General features: G+C 51.7%; 2 protein-coding genes across 2 annotated transcripts; both read right to left on the bottom strand.

Moving 5' to 3' along the window:
- Positions 1-6,106: 6,106 nt before the first annotated feature.
- Positions 6,107-10,768, bottom strand: LOC307216928 (uncharacterized protein). Its single transcript, XM_079977754.1, has 2 exons — positions 10,665-10,768; positions 6,107-8,910 (listed from the first exon to the last, which is right to left on the bottom strand). The coding sequence occupies exons 1-2, from the start codon at positions 10,682-10,684 to the stop codon at positions 6,288-6,290; spliced, it is 2,643 nt and encodes an 880-aa protein (XP_079833880.1). The 5' UTR covers positions 10,685-10,768; the 3' UTR covers positions 6,107-6,287.
- A 3,018-nt stretch (positions 10,769-13,786) lies between these two features.
- LOC307217005 (uncharacterized protein) lies at positions 13,787-17,093 on the bottom strand. Its single transcript, XM_079977979.1, has 2 exons — positions 17,017-17,093; positions 13,787-15,553 (listed from the first exon to the last, which is right to left on the bottom strand). The coding sequence occupies exons 1-2, from the start codon at positions 17,047-17,049 to the stop codon at positions 13,883-13,885; spliced, it is 1,704 nt and encodes a 567-aa protein (XP_079834105.1). The 5' UTR covers positions 17,050-17,093; the 3' UTR covers positions 13,787-13,882.
- Positions 17,094-17,231: the final 138 nt, after the last annotated feature.

Below are 17,231 nucleotides of genomic sequence, written 5' to 3' on the forward strand. Positions count from 1 at the left end.
CTATAATTTCCGTAAAGCTTGCAATGAGGTGGGAAAGGGTCATTATCATGGTAAGTGACCCATAATAATTCTAAGAAAGAAGCCTGGCTTAGGGATATTGTACTTTAAAAAAAAAGTGTGCATGCACACGAAAGCTCATACCAAGAACTAACTTAGTTGGTCTTTAAGGTGCTACTGGAAGGAATTTTTTTGTTTTTTAAAAAAAGTCCTTCAACAAGATATTTATCAAGGGATGGGCATTGTCTTAACAATGACTAACACAGATTCCCGTCTTGCAGGGGGTTGGACTAGATCACCCTCAGGGTCCCCTTCCAACTCTACAATTCCATGATTTTCTGATTCTAACTCCAGAACTTTTGCTGGATTGTAATCCTTCCCTCGTTGGAATTTGTCCTCCGTCCACTGGGAGGCGCTGCCGCACAGCTAAAGCCTCCAGGCAGGAGTCATTGGGAGAGAACTGCTGAGACGCCCTTCGTGTATTCTCAGGGGTGCTCCTTAACCCACCTCCAGCGTGGCGTAGTGGTTAAGAGCGGTAGACTCGTAATCTGGGGAACCAGGTTTGCGTCTCCGCTCCTCCACCTGCAGCTGCTGGGTGACCTTGGGCCAGTCACACTTCTCTGAAGTCTCTCAGCCCCACTCACCCCACAGAGTGTTTGTTGTGGGGGAGGAGGGGAAAGGAGAATGTTAGCCGCTTTGAGACTCCTTAAAGGGAGTGAAAGGCGGGATATCAAATCCAAACTCTTCTTCTTCTTCTCCTGCTGCAGTTGCTGTGAGCCCCTGGCATCTCTGGTTATTGCAAGAGAACATCACCAAGACCACAGAAAGTGGCTGCATTTAAATGCTTTTTGGCATGACTTTTTCCCAGTTTAATCTTGAATTCAATAACAACAACAACAACAACAGGCCCTTCAACCTTGCTGTGCAACGAGTTCCCACCTGCTGGCATTGCCTCGTTGCCGCCCACGCTTTGCCAGCCTTGCATTAAATGACTGCCCCTAGCTGTGATTCCTGCCTTGCAGGTTGTGGACTAGATGCCTCTTGGGGTCCCTTCCAACTCCACCATTCTAGGATTCTAACTACAAATTTCTCCCCTCCCCTAGGGAGCCTGAGCTGTTCAATGGAAGTGGGGGGCAGCCAAAGCCCAGGTATCTGGCCAAGAATCTGTGGGAATGTTCAGGGAGGCAGGAGAGGATATATTGTTGAATTATATCCTTCCCAACTTGTGTGAACCAGTTCTACAATTTAGCAGAGTCACATTCCCCTTTTTAAACTTACACAGCGGATAACATTTTTTGCCAGGCTGGCATAAGCCTCTAAAATAAGTTCCCTGATAATTCCCTTTTTATTCCCTCATAAAAAGAATAGATACGACACAGTCTTGTATAAAAGTATTTAAAAGAGTTTACTCACATTCTGTTCACAAATGGATCCTAGAAGGCAGACTTAAGTTACAAAATACATACACCTGGAATCTATCCCATAAGGAAATAGTTCCTTTGGAGCCGAGAGCATCTCAGGCTGATGCTTCTTTGACGAAAGCAAAATGGAGAAAAGAAAATTGGATTCCAGGTGGAAAAATCGAAATTAGAAACAGAATTGTTAGAACCCAAAACTAAGGTTTTGTCAAAGATGTATAACTTGCTGCTGAAATGGAACACTCAGGATGAAACAGTGAAGTCTGTTATGATTAAGTGGGCACAGGATCTTGGACATAACATTATGTTTGCTGACTGGGAACAGTTATGGACCACCGGTTTGAAATTTACGGCATGTAATGCCTTAAGAGAGAATATTATGAAAATGATTTATAGGTGGTACATGACCCCAGTCAAGCTTGCAAAAATTTATCATTTGCCCGATAACAAATGTTGGAAATGTAAAGAGACTGAAGGTACATTCTTTCACCTTTGGTGGACGTGCCCAAGGATCAAGGCCTTCTGGGAAATGATTTATAATGAATTGAAAAAGGTACTTAAGTACACTTTCTTGAAAAAACCAGAGGCCTTTCTCCTGGGCATGGTTGGCCAATTGGTACTAAAGAAGGATAGAACTTTTTTTTATGTATGCAACAACGGCAGCAAGAATTCTTATCGCAAAATATTGGAAGACACAAGATTTACCCACTCTGGAGGAATGGCAGATGAAGCTGATCGATTATATGGGATTGGCAGAAATGACTGGCAGAATCCGAGACCAGGGAAAAGAGGATTAGTGGGAAGAGGATTGGAGGAAATTTAAAGACTATTTACAGAAATACTGCAAAATTAATGAATGTTAGAATGATGTTGGACTGAAATTAAATGGATACCAGCTGTAATGTAAAAGTTGAACAATAAGCTAAAATAAGTTATATTAAGTTATAATAAGGATTTGCTGAATTAAGAATCTGAATTGGAATACAAAAGGGGGAGGTGAGAGGAGGTCCGGGATATAAGGTAATGGAAATAAGAAATGGGAACTATACTTGTTTTGTTTTGTTTGTTTTAATTGTGTATTTTTGCTTTTTTGTCTGTTGCTTTTTCTTTTTGTATTAAATTGGAAAATTTTAATAAATATTTTTAAAAAGGGGGGCCACTAGGTGGCGCATCGGAAGATGGCTGACAATAACATCTCTCCGACCCACACGAGGTAATTTGGAGGCTATGATGGGGGTAATTAGCCTCCTTAACCCCCCCCAGGATTATGGGGGGGACGGCCCTTGCCTGCTGTGCCCTATAGCACCCCCGAATTTGTGGGGGTGGGGGCACTAGGCACAAAGCCCTCCTGTGGGATTTTCGGCACTCCTCGACGCCGTCCCCGATTCGCGCCGCTGGTTGCAATGATCTTTAAAAGAAATAATTTGGACATGATTAATTGCACATACATCAAGGAAAAAGGGGAGTAAATACTGCTGACAGAAGAGATCTCTGATAACAAGACAACAATAAAATACGAGAAGAACGTCAAGATACGGTAATGACTGAGGGGGGAGGGGGGAAAAAACCTGCCTCTACCTTTTTATGTGACTTAACAAGAATCCCCCTCCCCTAATGAGTCAGAAATCAAGGACTTAAGCTGTGGATTTAAGGCTGTGTGGAGATAAACTTTCGATCCAAAGCAATGTTTCAAGATGAAGCTGGAAAGCTAAGAGTTTTGGAGTGACGCAGTCAGGAAAAAATGCCGTTCGCCATTTTGTGAGGCATTGTGGGAGCTCTTGGGTCTGGGAGGAGAAAGAGAGAAATAGAGTTGTTTACATATCGTGAATCAACTTCTCGGTGGGACTTAAGAGCGACAAATGCCAAAATTTACGATGGAAAAAGTGATGTTATCTACGAAGGAGATATATGGAAACCATCTGGACTTAGTGGAGGAACGGGAAATCCACACAGGATTATTACACTTGCTATCGGCTTAAGGAGACTAACAGAAGAGATCGTAAAGGAAAAAGAGGAATTATACGAACAAGATATGATGTGGCAACACCAAGATAAGACTGGATAGAATTATGAACTTTGTTTGGACTGATTGGGACTGATTTGGACATTAACGCAGTAATAAGAAGATGATCTGAATTCCCCTTTGGATCTTGAAGTATGGGTTCCCCCAACAAAATTTAAAAATTTGGCTTTGTAATTCGGAATTTATATGATGTGATTTAATTTGATGTGATTGGCCAGTTAATAAAAATTATTTAAAATAAATAAATAAATAAATATTTTTTAAAAAAAATGGAGAAAAGGGAGATGTGCTGTCCTGCCCTGTGCTTTTGTTACCTGCACAGGTGAGGTCATGCCCACCTCTGGTCACATGCAGAGGAAGTTTGTCCCAGCCCAGGAGGAAACAGGAAGTTTATCTACTGACTGGACAAACATCCCTCTTCATGTCTAAACATGTCTGCTCTAGGAATGTTGTGTTTAACTGCTCTGTGTTTCACACCCCACAGAATCACCTCCTGGCACAGGCTAGCAGCAGGGCACGACCCTGGGTGCAAATGTGCCTGTGAGAGAGTCTCTTGGGATCACACTCAGCAGAACCTGTGTAATAAACGGAAATCTGCCCTTATTCCCTTATGGGGACACAAGAGCCCTTTTAGAGTCCTTTGCAGGTTCTCCATCGGTCGGAGAAAAGAACAGAGGCCAAGCAGAGAATATTGAGAAGAAAAGCAGCTCATAAGCCTGATCTTTATTGAACTGTTGCAACAGGGTGCTCCCCTCACACGCAGGAAAGGAGGAGGACCCCGAACAAAGGTGTGCAAGCCTTTGCCCACCCTGGAGTCCAAGACCACCCCCAGAAACATCATACATACATCACAGAAGGGGTGCAACCTAAGACCACCCCCCAGATACATCATACTTACATCACAGAAAGGGCGGTCTACAGCAGAAATCTGAGTGCGTTGTTTCTCTCCTGTCTGGCAGGTTACCTGTTAATGGTCACTTGATTGGATACCCTGGGGAGCCTGGCCAGTCTTTTGTAGTGACAAATACTTAGTTCCTGAGCCAGGCCACAGGCTCACCCTATTCATACATAGACATACCCTTAAGACAGGATTTGTGAATGAAAAGACAATGGGGAGTCTTTTCCATTTTCCTTTGACCTTGCAGAGAAAACATCTGATCAGTTTGGGAGCCAAAATGGCTCCATGGCTTCTCTCCTGTGCTGCCTCAGACATGTGGCCCATACATTTATGTACGTGTTTGCCAGGCAAATATATATAAGACCTTAATTTTTTATTTCAATAGTCATACCTAAAATAAGCCTACGATTTAAGCAAATTGTTACACTGGTGAGGGAGACCCCTGGGACTCAGCTACATTAGGAAAAACAACATTTTGAATGCATTATAAACATGCAACACCAGATGACGCCAGAGAGCAAACTATTTCTATGTGATATTTACATAGCTTTTTTCCCCTTTTGTAAGAATTTTATTTCTGACTGACTTATGGCATTTCCCCCTGTGTGTAAATCCACCCCTGAAGCAATGTCAGCCCCCCAACCCAAAGTCTCTGCACACCCCTGCTGCTTCACCTGCCTCATTTAATTTGCCATGATTCCTCCAATGCATGGGCTTGGGCTAGATGACCGCTGGGGATCCCTACCAACTCTGCCAATCTAGGATCCATTGGAGGTTTCTAAACAGAGCTTGGAGGACCATCTGTCAGGGATTCTCTAGCTGCGATTCCTGCATGGCAGGGGCTTGAGCGAGATGACAGCCCTGACAGCCCTACGATTCCAGCATCCTGTGAAAGTTATGCACTGAAGTTCTCACCCTGGGCCAGCAGGGGGATACTGTAGATAGTTTTCACTCAGGTCCACATATGCAAATAAGGGATTGAAAGTGATGTTCAGTGATTGCATAGTTACAGAAAATGGTTACTGTTGCTGTCAGGGACTCAGCGGGAGCGCAGGGAGGAGAGGAGATGGAAAGCGAGGGGGAGCAATCCGAGGGCAGTGTAGGAGAATATGACAGCAGCCCGATAGATTCCATGAGCCTCTCCAGCGAATCGGAAGATTCACAGAAGGGGGCGCCGATGGGCAGGGCAAGGGGCGACCCAAGGGGGACACCCCAGAAGCAAGGGGCCAGCGGGGACTCCCAGAGCAACAGTTGGAAATCAGGACCAGCTTCCCCACCAGAGCGTAGTGGGGGGGGAGGAGTCCCAGGTGTCAGAGCCCACATATGCACCACCAGTGAGAGAAGATGAGTCAGGGTTGACCACGCCTCCATCGGAGAGCGAGTTAACGGTTAAGAGGAAAGTTGCAGGCTGGGCGCGCGCGCCAAGTTCAAAGGTACAGGCGAGCGGCACAGAAGGTAGCCCGGATAGGGAACCAGGTCCTAAAGCCCGCCGGAAGGAGGGGCAAGAATCGTCAGGGTCAGCGTCAGAGGAGTCCAGGAAGGATGAGACCCTAGCGGGCAGGAGGGCCCAGAGGAGAAAGGAACTTAGGAAGAGGTGGAGCAAAGCGAGAGTCTTAAACTGGTGTGGAGGGGGAGGAGACTCAGACAGGACTTCGCCGGTCTAAGGTCGGGACATAGAGCTGCACGCTGCGGCTTTAAAATGGAGACTGAATCGCAATAAAGACTTTTGTACATAACTACAGCCTAGCGTTGGTCCTCTGTGAGCTGGGACCTAGAGGCAGCTCTGACAGTTGCGTTCTAGTGGAGCTCTATACAAGCAGGCTGGCTGAACCCTTCAGTTCAGTTCTGTTCTGGCCTGTGAATAAACAAGAGCTGTTTGAAGAATCGCTGTGTCGTCTGATATGTTCACCCACCACTTAACAGTGAAGGTCTCTCCTGTGGCCAAACACCATCACAGCTTCATCCTTCTGGGCTTCACCTTCACCAGCTTGACCGGCACAGTGGGCAAGTCCATGGAGCGTGTGGCTCTGTGCAGGGCGTAGACACACCTGGCCAAGGCAGCGGTGCAGCAGATTTCAAGACACAGCATGGACAAATACATCATCGCAGACAGCTTGCAGTACCGGTAGTTGGAACTCAGTGATGAGCCCCAGGCCTGGATTTTCTGGGGCGGGGGCTGATGGGGGCTGGCTGGACGGCTGGGCCTTGGGCTCGGAGGAAGGGAAGGCCTGGCTGGCGTGACAGCCGAGGAGCAAAAGGTGCAGCTGGCAGCAGCTGGGGAGGTTGTCACCCAGCCAGTGGTGGGCAGGGGAGCCTGTGTCACAGCAGAGGTGGTCGACGGGGGCGTCTCAGGACGTGTAGTCGGGTCCAGCCTGGCTGTCGGTTCGGGAGACAAAGACCCAGACCTGCATCCACCTGGAAGACTGACGTTGTCAAGGCACATTGTGGAAGCCGCCACCAAAGAGAATGTCTCCGTAGGGGTGGTCTCAAGCGGTGAAGGTGTGGTGGCGACTGCCTTGCTGGTTGTCCCAGGGAGCACAGGTGTGGTGGCCGATGTACCAGGGTGGCTTGTGGAGGCATCAGAAGTTGCAGTGGTTGCCCTGGCAATGGTTGTGGAGATCTGAGTGGTTGTGGTGGCACCAGAAGGGGTGGTGTGTGACATCCCAGTTGTGAAGACAGATGTGGCAGCCACAGTCCTGGCGCTGGTAATTTCAGGGGCTGTGGTCTGAACCTTTGTTGTTGTCGTGATATGAGGGGTTGTGGGTGGCAGGTGAGCGATGGTCGTGGCTGCCTCGGGGGTTGTGGCCAGGGTTGTGATGGACACAGAGGTTGTGCTTGAGATCTCAGCGGTGGTGGCAATTTCAGGGCTTGTCTCTGCTAAGGTGGGACTTTGAGTGGTGATGGTGGAGATGGGAGGAGTTGGAGTTGGAGCCCCTGTGCTGGTGATGCTGGTGGTTTCAGAGGATGTCCCGCTGGTGGTCATGGTCTGTGAGGTTTCAGTGAGACTCTCAGAGGTGGTGATTTGAGGAGTTGAGGTCAAAGCCTCTGTGGTTCGGAGGGTTGTGGCTGCATTTGTGGTGGTGGCCGTCTCAGAAACGGAGGTGGTTGCAGCAACAGTGGCTTTTTTAGGAGATGGGGGGAGTGTTGTGCTCATCCTTGTTGTGGCAGGAGGAGGGAAAGTGGTTGTGGGCAGAGCGCTGCTTGAAATGGGCAGAGTCGTTGGGCAAACCAGCTGATCTTCTGCCAAGGAGCTGACTGCTTTGCCCTGCAGATCCCTGGGGCTTCCGCATATGACCTTTGTGGCGTCCTTCACTTTTTTGGGATTGCTGCTCATCCATCGGTGGAGGTAGAGAAGGAGGCAGTCACACCTCCACGGATTCTCCCCGAGATACACGGAGGTGAGCTTTGTGAAGCTGTCAAAGAGGCCCAGAGGGATGGTCTCCAGCTGGTTCTGGCGGAGCCTCAGGGTCTTCAGCCCCGGGAGGGAAGGTGGCAGGGGACCCTCCAGAGACGAGAGCTTGTTTGCCTCCAAGTTGAGCTCAGAGAGTTTGCTGAGGCCTGTTAAAACACCGAGAGGGAGGCCTGCCAGCTGGTTGTGGGACAAGGTGAGCTTTGTGAGCCCCGTGAGGTTGGCAAAGACCCCCGCTGGAAGAGCCTGCAAAGCGTTCTTGCTCAGGTCCAGCTGGGCGAGCCAAGGCATCTGCCCAAAGAGCCGGCCGGGGAGACCTTTCAGCCGGTTGGAAGCCAGGGTCAGCTGCTTCAGCTTCCTCAGTCCGAAGAAGGCCTCATCCGGGAGGGTCTCCAAGAGGTTGTGCTCCAGGAAAAGCTTCTCCAGGTTGGGCTTGTTCCTCAGCACCCTGGGAGGCAGCGTGCGGATCTTGTTCTTCTGGAGTCCGAGCTCCGTCAGGTCCTGCTGGCTGTCCAGGCTCCCCTCCGGGAGGTCTCCGATCTCGTTCTCGTACAGCCGGAGGACCTTCAGCCGAGAAAGTTCCTTGAAGACGTCCTCTGGGATGGCAGCGATCTTGTTCCTTGCCAGGTGCAAAAAGGTCAGGTTGGAGAGCCCATCAAAGACGCCTTCAGGGAGAGAAGGGATCTCGTTCATATGCAGGTAGATCTCCTCCAAGTCCCCGAGATCCTCAAAGAGTCCTTTCTGGAGGCCCTTGATCTGAGAGTCCCGCAGATTCAGCTTCTGCAAGCGAGGAAGAGAGCGGAAGGTGCCCACAGGGAGGGCGTCCAGCTCAGCCTGCGTGATTTCCAGCTCATCCAGTTTCTCCAAGTTATCAAAGGCCCCCACCTCTACTGTTTTGATCTTGTTGCCAATGAACAGGACTTTCTGCAGGCCAGGCATGTTCCGGAAGGCTCCGCTCTTGATCTGTGTTAGGCTGGTTTGCACAAAGATCATTTCGGTGATGGTGGTGCTGGCGGTCTTTGGGATCTCCGTCACGTCCCTTAGTTTGGTGTAGACTTCCTGGTGGGCCTTGGGGCAGTCGTAGGCCCCTGTGCAGGCGGGCGGGCTCTGGCCAGTTCCAAAGGCCAGGCAGAGGAGGACGACAATGGCCACTGTGGGCACCATCCTGGAAGAAAGCAAGAGGTGTCCATTAGCCTTTTCACCAAGAGAGTGCACATCTGGCAAGCCTCTCTGCAGCTAGAGTGTCCTGATTCCTGGGGTCTGCTGAATTATGCACGTCCGCCAGCTCCTTCACAATCTGCGGTTTTGTGGGAGCAGTCAAGTACAACATCCCTAGAGTGAACATGTTTACACAGGGGGAGGAATGTTTGTCCAGCCAGCAGGTCAACTTCCTGTTTCCTTCTGGGCTGGGACAGACTTCCTCTGCATGTGACTAGAGGTGGGCGTGGCCTCACCTGTGCAGGTAAGGACAAAAGCACAGGGCAGGGCAGCCATCTCTCTCTTTGACATTGAAGAAGCAACATCTGCTTAGCCAAAGATGCTCTCTTGGCCTCCAGCCAAGAAAGGACAAAGGGACGGTCTCCTTATGAGAGAGATAGTTTCCTGGCTGGTGTTCTTGTCTTTTTGTCCAAGGGACACTGGAGAGTCCAAACAAGCAGCAGGGCCGGCCCCCTGCCTCCGGGCCAAAGCCTTCTCCCAGCCAGACCCCTGAGCCCCCATTCCCCCCACAAGCAGCCTTCCGACCCCAAAGGCAGGACTTCTGGCAAAGAGGAAGAATGGGGGTTAAGCAGGGGAGGGAGACTGCTGCCTCTGAGAAATGGAGCCACTGACTCATGGCTCTCTTATATTTTCCCTCCCAACCACTAGAAACAACTGTGGCTTTAAAAGACTCAGAAGAATCCTGATCCTCCCCTCCAGCTGGGTCCTCCCTCCCCAAAGAGCAGAGGCAGCTGCCGTCCCTCTAACCTACTCCATACTGCCTGCACTGACTGGCAGAAGCTCTCCCAAATTTCAGCCAGGGGACGGAAACTTGCACGTTCTGAATGCAAAGCAGCTGCTCTAGCTTCGCACAAAGACACAGAACACACACACACGTGTGCACAGCAAGGGAGCTGACAGGTGGAGATCCGTTATTTAGTTCACAAAATTTATACACGGTTTTTGTTTTCTTAAAAAACAGCAACCTCAAAGCAGTTACAGAAAGATAAAAGAAGAAAATCAGGCAGACATACAGAAAGTTAAAATGCTAAAATGGATTCACATTCCTACCAGCAGCATTTCTAAACAGCTGGGCAAGCTTGCCTAGACAAGGACGCTTTTTAGCAGGTGCCCCAAAGAGGGCAGCAAAGGCACCCGCTTGATCTCAAGAGGCAGGGAGTTCCACAGCCCAATAGATCAGATCTTGCAAATGCCGAACAGGGATTACAGTGCCAATTCCACCGCTGGAGGCGGCCAAGTGGATGCAGGTGAGCTTTGGCACGCTTGCGGGTGAGCCGGTCTCTCTGAACCAGGGGTCAGCAAGGTTTACCTCGCCTGGGCCGATTCCCTCCAGCGGAGATCCCTCTGTGGGGTGGATTGTGCGTGTGAGTGAGCGCACATGCCCACGATTTCCAGCAGTGTCTGTGTCTGCGCAGACACTATTTCTGGGGCCGTAGAAGCAAGTCCCCGTGCCGTGCCGTGCCGATTTAGTGCAGCGTGGGGGAACTCGCCGAGCAGGCGGCTCTGTTTGGGGGCGGCTCGTGGGCCGGTTAAACGACCTCCGTGGGTCGCTTGTGGCCCATGGGCCTTAGGTTGCCTACCCCTGTTCTGAAGCTTTGAGCCCCCTTCAAGGCAGCAGGAGCCCAGAGCAGAGCAGAGATGGGCTGGAGAAGGTCAGGGAGGAAGCTCCTTCCAAGCCCCAGGGAGCCTTTCAGCACTTACCAAGATCGGTGGCCGGACATTTTGCTGAGCCGGGAGAGTCGTGCACAGGCTGCCGAGCGAAGCGCCTCCAGCCTTATCTGAGGGAGGCATCCAGCACCCCGGAGGCGAAGATCTGCCCTGCGCAGATGTTGGGCAGGTCTGCCTGGTGAGATAAAGGTCCCAGGTGACGAATTCTTGTCACAAAACTGGGCATCTGCCAAGGCCTGGGCCTGGCTCTTAACTGGGAAGGGTCCCTCGGGGACCATAGAATTGCAGAGCTAGATGGGACCCCCTCCAGCACAGGGGTTTTCCGGGGGGGGGCAGGCCGCCCAGGAGAGGCAGGAAAAGGTGGCAAGTGGACAGGAAGATTCAGGGACAACCCAAGAAACATTCAAGCATCTCTGTAAGGTAAAGGGACCCCTGACCATTAGGTCCAGTCGTGGCCGACTCTGGGGTTGCGGCGCTCATCTCGCTTTACTGGCCGAGGGAGCCGGCGTGCAACTTCCGGGTCTGGGGCCAGCAGGACTAAGCCGCTTCTGGTGAACCAGAGCAGCGCACGGAAATGCCGTTTACCTTCCCGCCGGAGTGGTACCTATTTATCTACTTGCACTTGACGTTCTTTCAAACTGCTAGGTTGGCATGAGCTGGGACTGAGCAACAGGAGCTCACCCCGTCATTGCGGGGATTCGAACCGCCAACCTTCTGATCAGCAAACCCCCGGCTCTGTGGTTTAACCTACAGTGTCACCCGTGTCCCAGTATAGTATAGGCTTTTCTAAATGCTCACAGACCAACTGTGGAATTATCTGTTCTAGGACCTTTCTGGGTTTCAATGTCCAGCTCACCTACTGGTAGTAACCTGAGTCTTCCTTTTCTCCCCTTTTTGAAGATGAGGACAACATTTGCCTGCCTCCGGTCTGTAGGGACCTCACCTGTTCTCCAAGAATTCTCAGAGATAATAGACACAGGCTCTAAAATTACACCTGCAGGCTCCTTTAGTACCATTGGGTGAAGCTCATCAGGCCCTGGAGATTTGAATTCCTTAAAAGTAGCTAGGTGTTCCCTTACTACCTTTTCCTATCTTGTTTTTTTATTTTGTAGTTGTATTTTCCAAAACAGGAAGAGAGCGCATATTTAACCCCCTCCCCTCCCCTTCCCTCCCACCCCCCTGTCCCACTTAAAACTTCGTACCAAATACAGCATGTATACATATACCAAATGACTTCCCTTCCACCTTTTTCCTGATTCCTTTGCTTTTCTGCTACTCCCTGTAATCGACATATTTTTAATCATCCAATTTGTTACCTATTAAATACTCTATTTCAGCTCTGCTGGATTTACTCAAGACCTGCTAAGCTGTATATATTTGTCTATTCTGGTTCTTGAAATAGTCAATAAATATTATCCATTCCTCCTTATATTCCTTATCTTCATTTTCTCTTATCCTGTTCCTCAGACCAGCCAGTTCAGCATATTCAAACATTTTGCACTGCCATTCTTCCTGAGTGGGTACTGTGGGAATGTTCAGGGTGGCAGGAGAGGATATATTGTTGAATGATATCCTTCCTAACTTGCGCTGGCAAGTTCTATAACATAGCAGAGTTCTAACATCCCCCTTTTAAATTGTACATTGGTTAGCTTGCAGCAGGCTAGTTCTAGCCTTTCAGTATAAGATTCCTGGTAATTCCTTTATGTCCCTCTTAAAAAGAATGGACACAACACAGACTTATGTAAAAAGTATAAAATAAGTTTACTCACATTCAGTCAGTTCACAGATGGATCCCAGAAGGCAGACTTACATTACAAACGTATATGCACAAGGAATCTATCCCATAAGGAGATAGTCCCTTTGTGCTCTGTTGGCTGGAAGCAACAAGGCATCTCTAGCTAAAGAGATGTTGCTTCTTCGAGGAATAGAGTCAGAGACAGAGAGAGAGGGCTTTGTGCCTTGCCCTTTTGTGTTACCTGGACAGGTAAGGTCACACCCATCTCTAGGCACATGTAGAGGAAGTTTGCCCCAGCGCAGGAGGAAACAGGAAGTTTTCTACTGGCTGGTACAAAGCATCCCTTTGCGTGTCCACTCTAGGAATGTTGTACTAGACTTCTCCACCTTTGTGCCAAGAAGGTTCTAGTTGTGGACGTAGTAAAAAAGGTAAGGTAAAGGTACCCCTGCCCGTACGGGCCAGTCTTGACAGACTCTGGGGTTGTGCGCCCATCTCACTTAAGAGGCCAGGGGCCAGCGCTGTCCGGAGACACTTCCGGGTCACGTGGCCAGCGTGACATCGCTGCTCTGGCGAGCCAGAGCCGCAGACGGAAACGCCGTTTACCTTCCCGCTGGTAAGCGGTCCCTATTTATCTACTTGCACCCGGAGGTGCTTTCGAACTGCTAGGTTGGCAGGCGCTGGGACCGAGCAGCGGGAGCGCACCCCGCCGCAGGGATTCGAACCGCCGACCTTTCGATCGGCAAGTCCTAGGCGCTGAGGCTTTAACCCACAGCGCCACCTGCGTCCCTTGTGGACGTAGTGTATAGTAGTAAACTCTCTTGTTTTGGGGGGACCTCTGTTGTTATCAGCCCCATGAGAAAAATGTCAGGTGTTTGGGGAAAAGATTTTTAAATATCTTTTATAATTCATTATATATAGTTTCCAAAGATTCTTTAATTATTTTACAGGACGTTAATAAAAGATCCCTCAATTTCATTACACTTCCAACACATACCTTTGTCTTTTTTTAGACATTTTTGCCAATCTGGTAGGTGTTAAATACTGTCTGTGGGCCATTTTCATAATATAGTAATAGTAGTAGTAGTAGTAGTAGTAGTATATTTTGCTAGAGTTATAACCTATGCCCAGTTATGAATGTGTGTCTACCCTTACCCCATGCCCACAAGAAGTTCCCACACAAAAGGAATAAAGAAAGCTTGGTTTATTATATGAAATGAAAGTGACAGAATATATAATTGCTGCTTCAGGCCGCAAATCCTACAAGACGTACACCCCCACCCTGCCCTGGGAGGCAGCGGATCCATGCTTTCAGAATCCCCACTGGGTGACCTTTGGGATCCTGGGGAGACCCGCAGATCAAACTACATAGACAAAGCCTGATTTGGGTCACAAAAGCTTCTGTTTCTGTTAGCGTCTGTGAGGATGCAGCACGGCTCAGGAGGGGATGGAGCCCCCTCTCTCCGGAGGGCCCCCCCCTGCTCTCCGGGCCACACCTGCAGAGCAGGGGATGCCGGCCTCAGGGGGCTTCCGAGGGGGCTGCCACCGCCTCCCCTCCGGGCAGGGGCTCGATGCTCACAGCCACCCGGACCTTCACGGCGCCGCAGCCCGAGTCCAGGACCCAGTCCTTGCTGAAACGCTGCCCTGCCTCCTGCAGGCTCTCTCCCGGCGGGAGACTCAGGCTAAGCTGGTGGCAAGCGCCACGGTCGCACGCCAGGTGGATGGCACCTGCCGGATCCTGGTAGGTGCACGGAGGGCGGGCGCTGGGTTCCGCGGAGGTCTCCTCCAACCCCGGCTCCGCCCGGCACCGGGAGGGCGCGGGGCCCCGCCGACAGACCAGCTGCTCTTTCTGCACGGCCGGCAGGCTCAGCCCCTGCAGGTGAGCCGGGCTCCTGCACAAGGCCCGCGCGTTGATCAGGGGGTCCGTGTCCTGGAGCCAGTCTTTCAGGGGGGCCAGGTGGCAGTCGCACGTCCAGGGGTTGTCCTTCAGGGCCACGTTGGCCAGGATGACGTTGCCCTCGAAGACCCCCTCCGACAGGGTGGCCAGCTGGTTGTGGGACAGGTCTAAAGCCTCCAGGGTGGTGAGGTTGGCAAAGACGCCCCTCGGCAGGGCGGTGAGGTTGTTGTGGCTCAGCTGCAGCCTGGCAAGTGCGCTCAGGCCCTTGAAGACCCCGGCGGGCAGGTGGGTGAGGCGGTTGTGCGATAGCCCCAGGAACGCCAGGCTGCCCAGGTTGCCAAACAGCCCCTCCGGGATGCTCTGGAGATGGTTGCCCGCCAGGGAGAGCTCGGCGAGGTGAGGGGTGCCCTGGAAGAGCCCGTCGGGCAGCTCCGCCAAGCGGTTGCCGTCCAGGTAGAGGAAGGTGAGGTTGCGCTGGGCGGAGAAGACGGCGGCTGGCAGGCGCTCCAGAGCGTTGTGCTGGAGGTGGAGGCGCGTCAGGGCGCTCAGCGGGGCGAAGGTGCCCGGGGGCAGCTCTGCCAGGGCGTTGCCGTCCAAGAAGAGCTCCCGGAGCTCTCTCAGGGGGCCGAAGAGGCCGGCGGAGAGGCCAGCCAAGCGGTTGTCGCTCAGCTTCAGCACCCGCAGGGCCGAAAGCGGACCGAAGACCTCCGCGAGCAGCTCCGCGAGGTGGTTTTGGGACAAGGTGAGGGTCTTGAGGGATGAAAGCGGGCGGAAGACGTCCTGGGGCAGAGACCCGACCTCGTTCCCCTGGAGGTGGAGGGCTTCTAGGCGCGGCGTGTTGCTGAACAGCTCCGTCTCCAGGCTTTTGATGGGGCTGAACTTGACGGCGAGGGTGTTGAGGTTGGCCAAGCCCAGAAAGGCCTCTCTGCTCAAGGCGCTCAGCTGGCTGGACGAGATCTCCAGCTCCCGGAGCTCCGGCAGCCCCTCGAAAGCCGCGGGTTCCAGAGACTCGAGGGGGCTGCCCAGGAAGGCGAGTTTGGCGAGGCGGCGGCTGCCGGTTCTGTTGGCGAAAGCCCCACTCTGAAGCGAGAACAGGGGGGCTCCCACGAAGAAGAGCTGGGTGGCGCTGGCGGGGACCCCCTCGGGGATGTCCTCCAGACCTTCATCCGAGCAGAAGACGGTCAGGTTCCCAAAGCACTGGCACAGAGCCGGGCAGGGAACCGCGGGGCCACCGGGCTGTGCCAAGGCCGAGAGGCAAAGCAGCAGGAAGTGCCCGACGGCCACCCATTTGCCCTGCGGGAGAGGAAGGTAAAGGGAGGCCAGTAAGTGCGGGGATGTTGAGGAAGGCAGGAGAGGATCTGCTGTTCCACCACTGAGCGCAGGAGAGCGCTGAGGCCAGGCTGGCCCAGGAGGCTAAAGAGAAAATGCTGCCCACTGTGGAAGGAGGTGCGGATCCAGAATTGGCCTCCACAGTCACTTACGGACTCACTGTTCATGGAAGACAATCTTACTCAGCTATGAGGGATCGCCAAAGAAAGAAGTAGAAGTGGCAGCCCCTACCCTCTGGAACTCCCTGCCACTTGATACTACATAGGCACTTTCTCTGGTCTCTTTTTAACACCTTTCTAAAAACTTTCTTGTCTAAAAACATTCTTCAAGCCTGTCCAGATGCTTGAAAAGCTGGTGTGAATTTAAAGCTCTTTCAGTATTTTAACTTTTTATATGTTTTAAAACTGTTCTTGTAAACTTTTCTTGATTTTATAGTTTCATCTTTATGTAAACCACTTTGAGGGTGTGGATGGTTTTGTGTGGTTTTTTACAGTTAAGAAGTGTAGACATTTTATGAAGTGATGATAATGAATAATTTGCCTTGACTGCTAATCAGTGTCACTGACTGGGGCCTTTTTCTGCCCCCCCCCCGGGGGGGCACTTAGTTGCTGGCAAGAGCCATGTGTCTTCCTACATATGTGAGAGACACTATTGGTGGGTTTTTTTTTTGCTGTAAGGGGGAAATCCTCATTTCTTTGCTGGGAAAGGCCTCTGGCGCCATGCAGAGAATGAGGAGGGCATTTCATTTTTTATTTTTTTTAATGCAAGCGATGGACAAGGGCACCAGGTCCCCTCCCCCTGCCTTTCCTGTAAGCCTGTGGCTGGGGGGCTTCCCTCTGCCCACACCCCCTGCCATAAGAAATCGGGGCACGTGATGTTGGACCGTCCTTGTGCAATGGCACAAGGGGCACCAGCCTCTGCCTTACCCTTAAAGCACGTTCAAAGTGCATTCCGCCCCTAAAACACACACACACACACACACACACACACCAGTGGGAATAGTAGTTTAGCCCTCACAGAGCTACAATCCCCAGCACCCTTCACAAACTACAGCTCCCAGGATCCTCTGACATGCTTCACATATCTGGCGCAGGAATGGCCTTAGACCGGATTCTCACTCCCTGCTGGCAGGGCTCAAATCTGAGCAGTCGCACCCAAATCACAGAATTGTAGAGTGGGAGGGACATCTAGCCCAGTTGTGCTGCCATGGAGGACTCACAGCTTCAGTACCCCCCCCCCCTAATTCTGCTTAAAACCCTCCACCACCAGGGTGACCTTTGAGGAGACCCATTGCTCTCCCCATGCCCAGCAACGAGAGAACCCCCTCAACTGAGAGCCCAGACCCCTTTGCCCTGCCCACCCCACCCTCTGCTCAAAGGGGGGCTTGGTTTGCTCCTGCCCATTTCGGGGGACCCCTGGGCACTTACCGTGGGCGGGTCCAGGCCCTCAGGCAGAGCCATGGTGCTGTCCTCCCTCCTCTGCCTGCAGAAAAGCCTCTCGCTCTGCGGTGTTTGCCAGCCAAGATGGGAAGTCACTGACCCGCCAAGAGGGACGGACCTGGCGGTCCTGCTTATCAGAGGCCCCGTCCTGGGCAAGGGCCAGTGGTGGCCTCAGAGGGGGCGAGGAGGGCACTGGCCTCTGG

Source organism: Podarcis cretensis (assembly GCF_951804945.1).
Source record: "Podarcis cretensis genome assembly, chromosome: 5".
Classification (NCBI taxonomy): domain Eukaryota; kingdom Metazoa; phylum Chordata; class Lepidosauria; order Squamata; family Lacertidae; genus Podarcis; species Podarcis cretensis.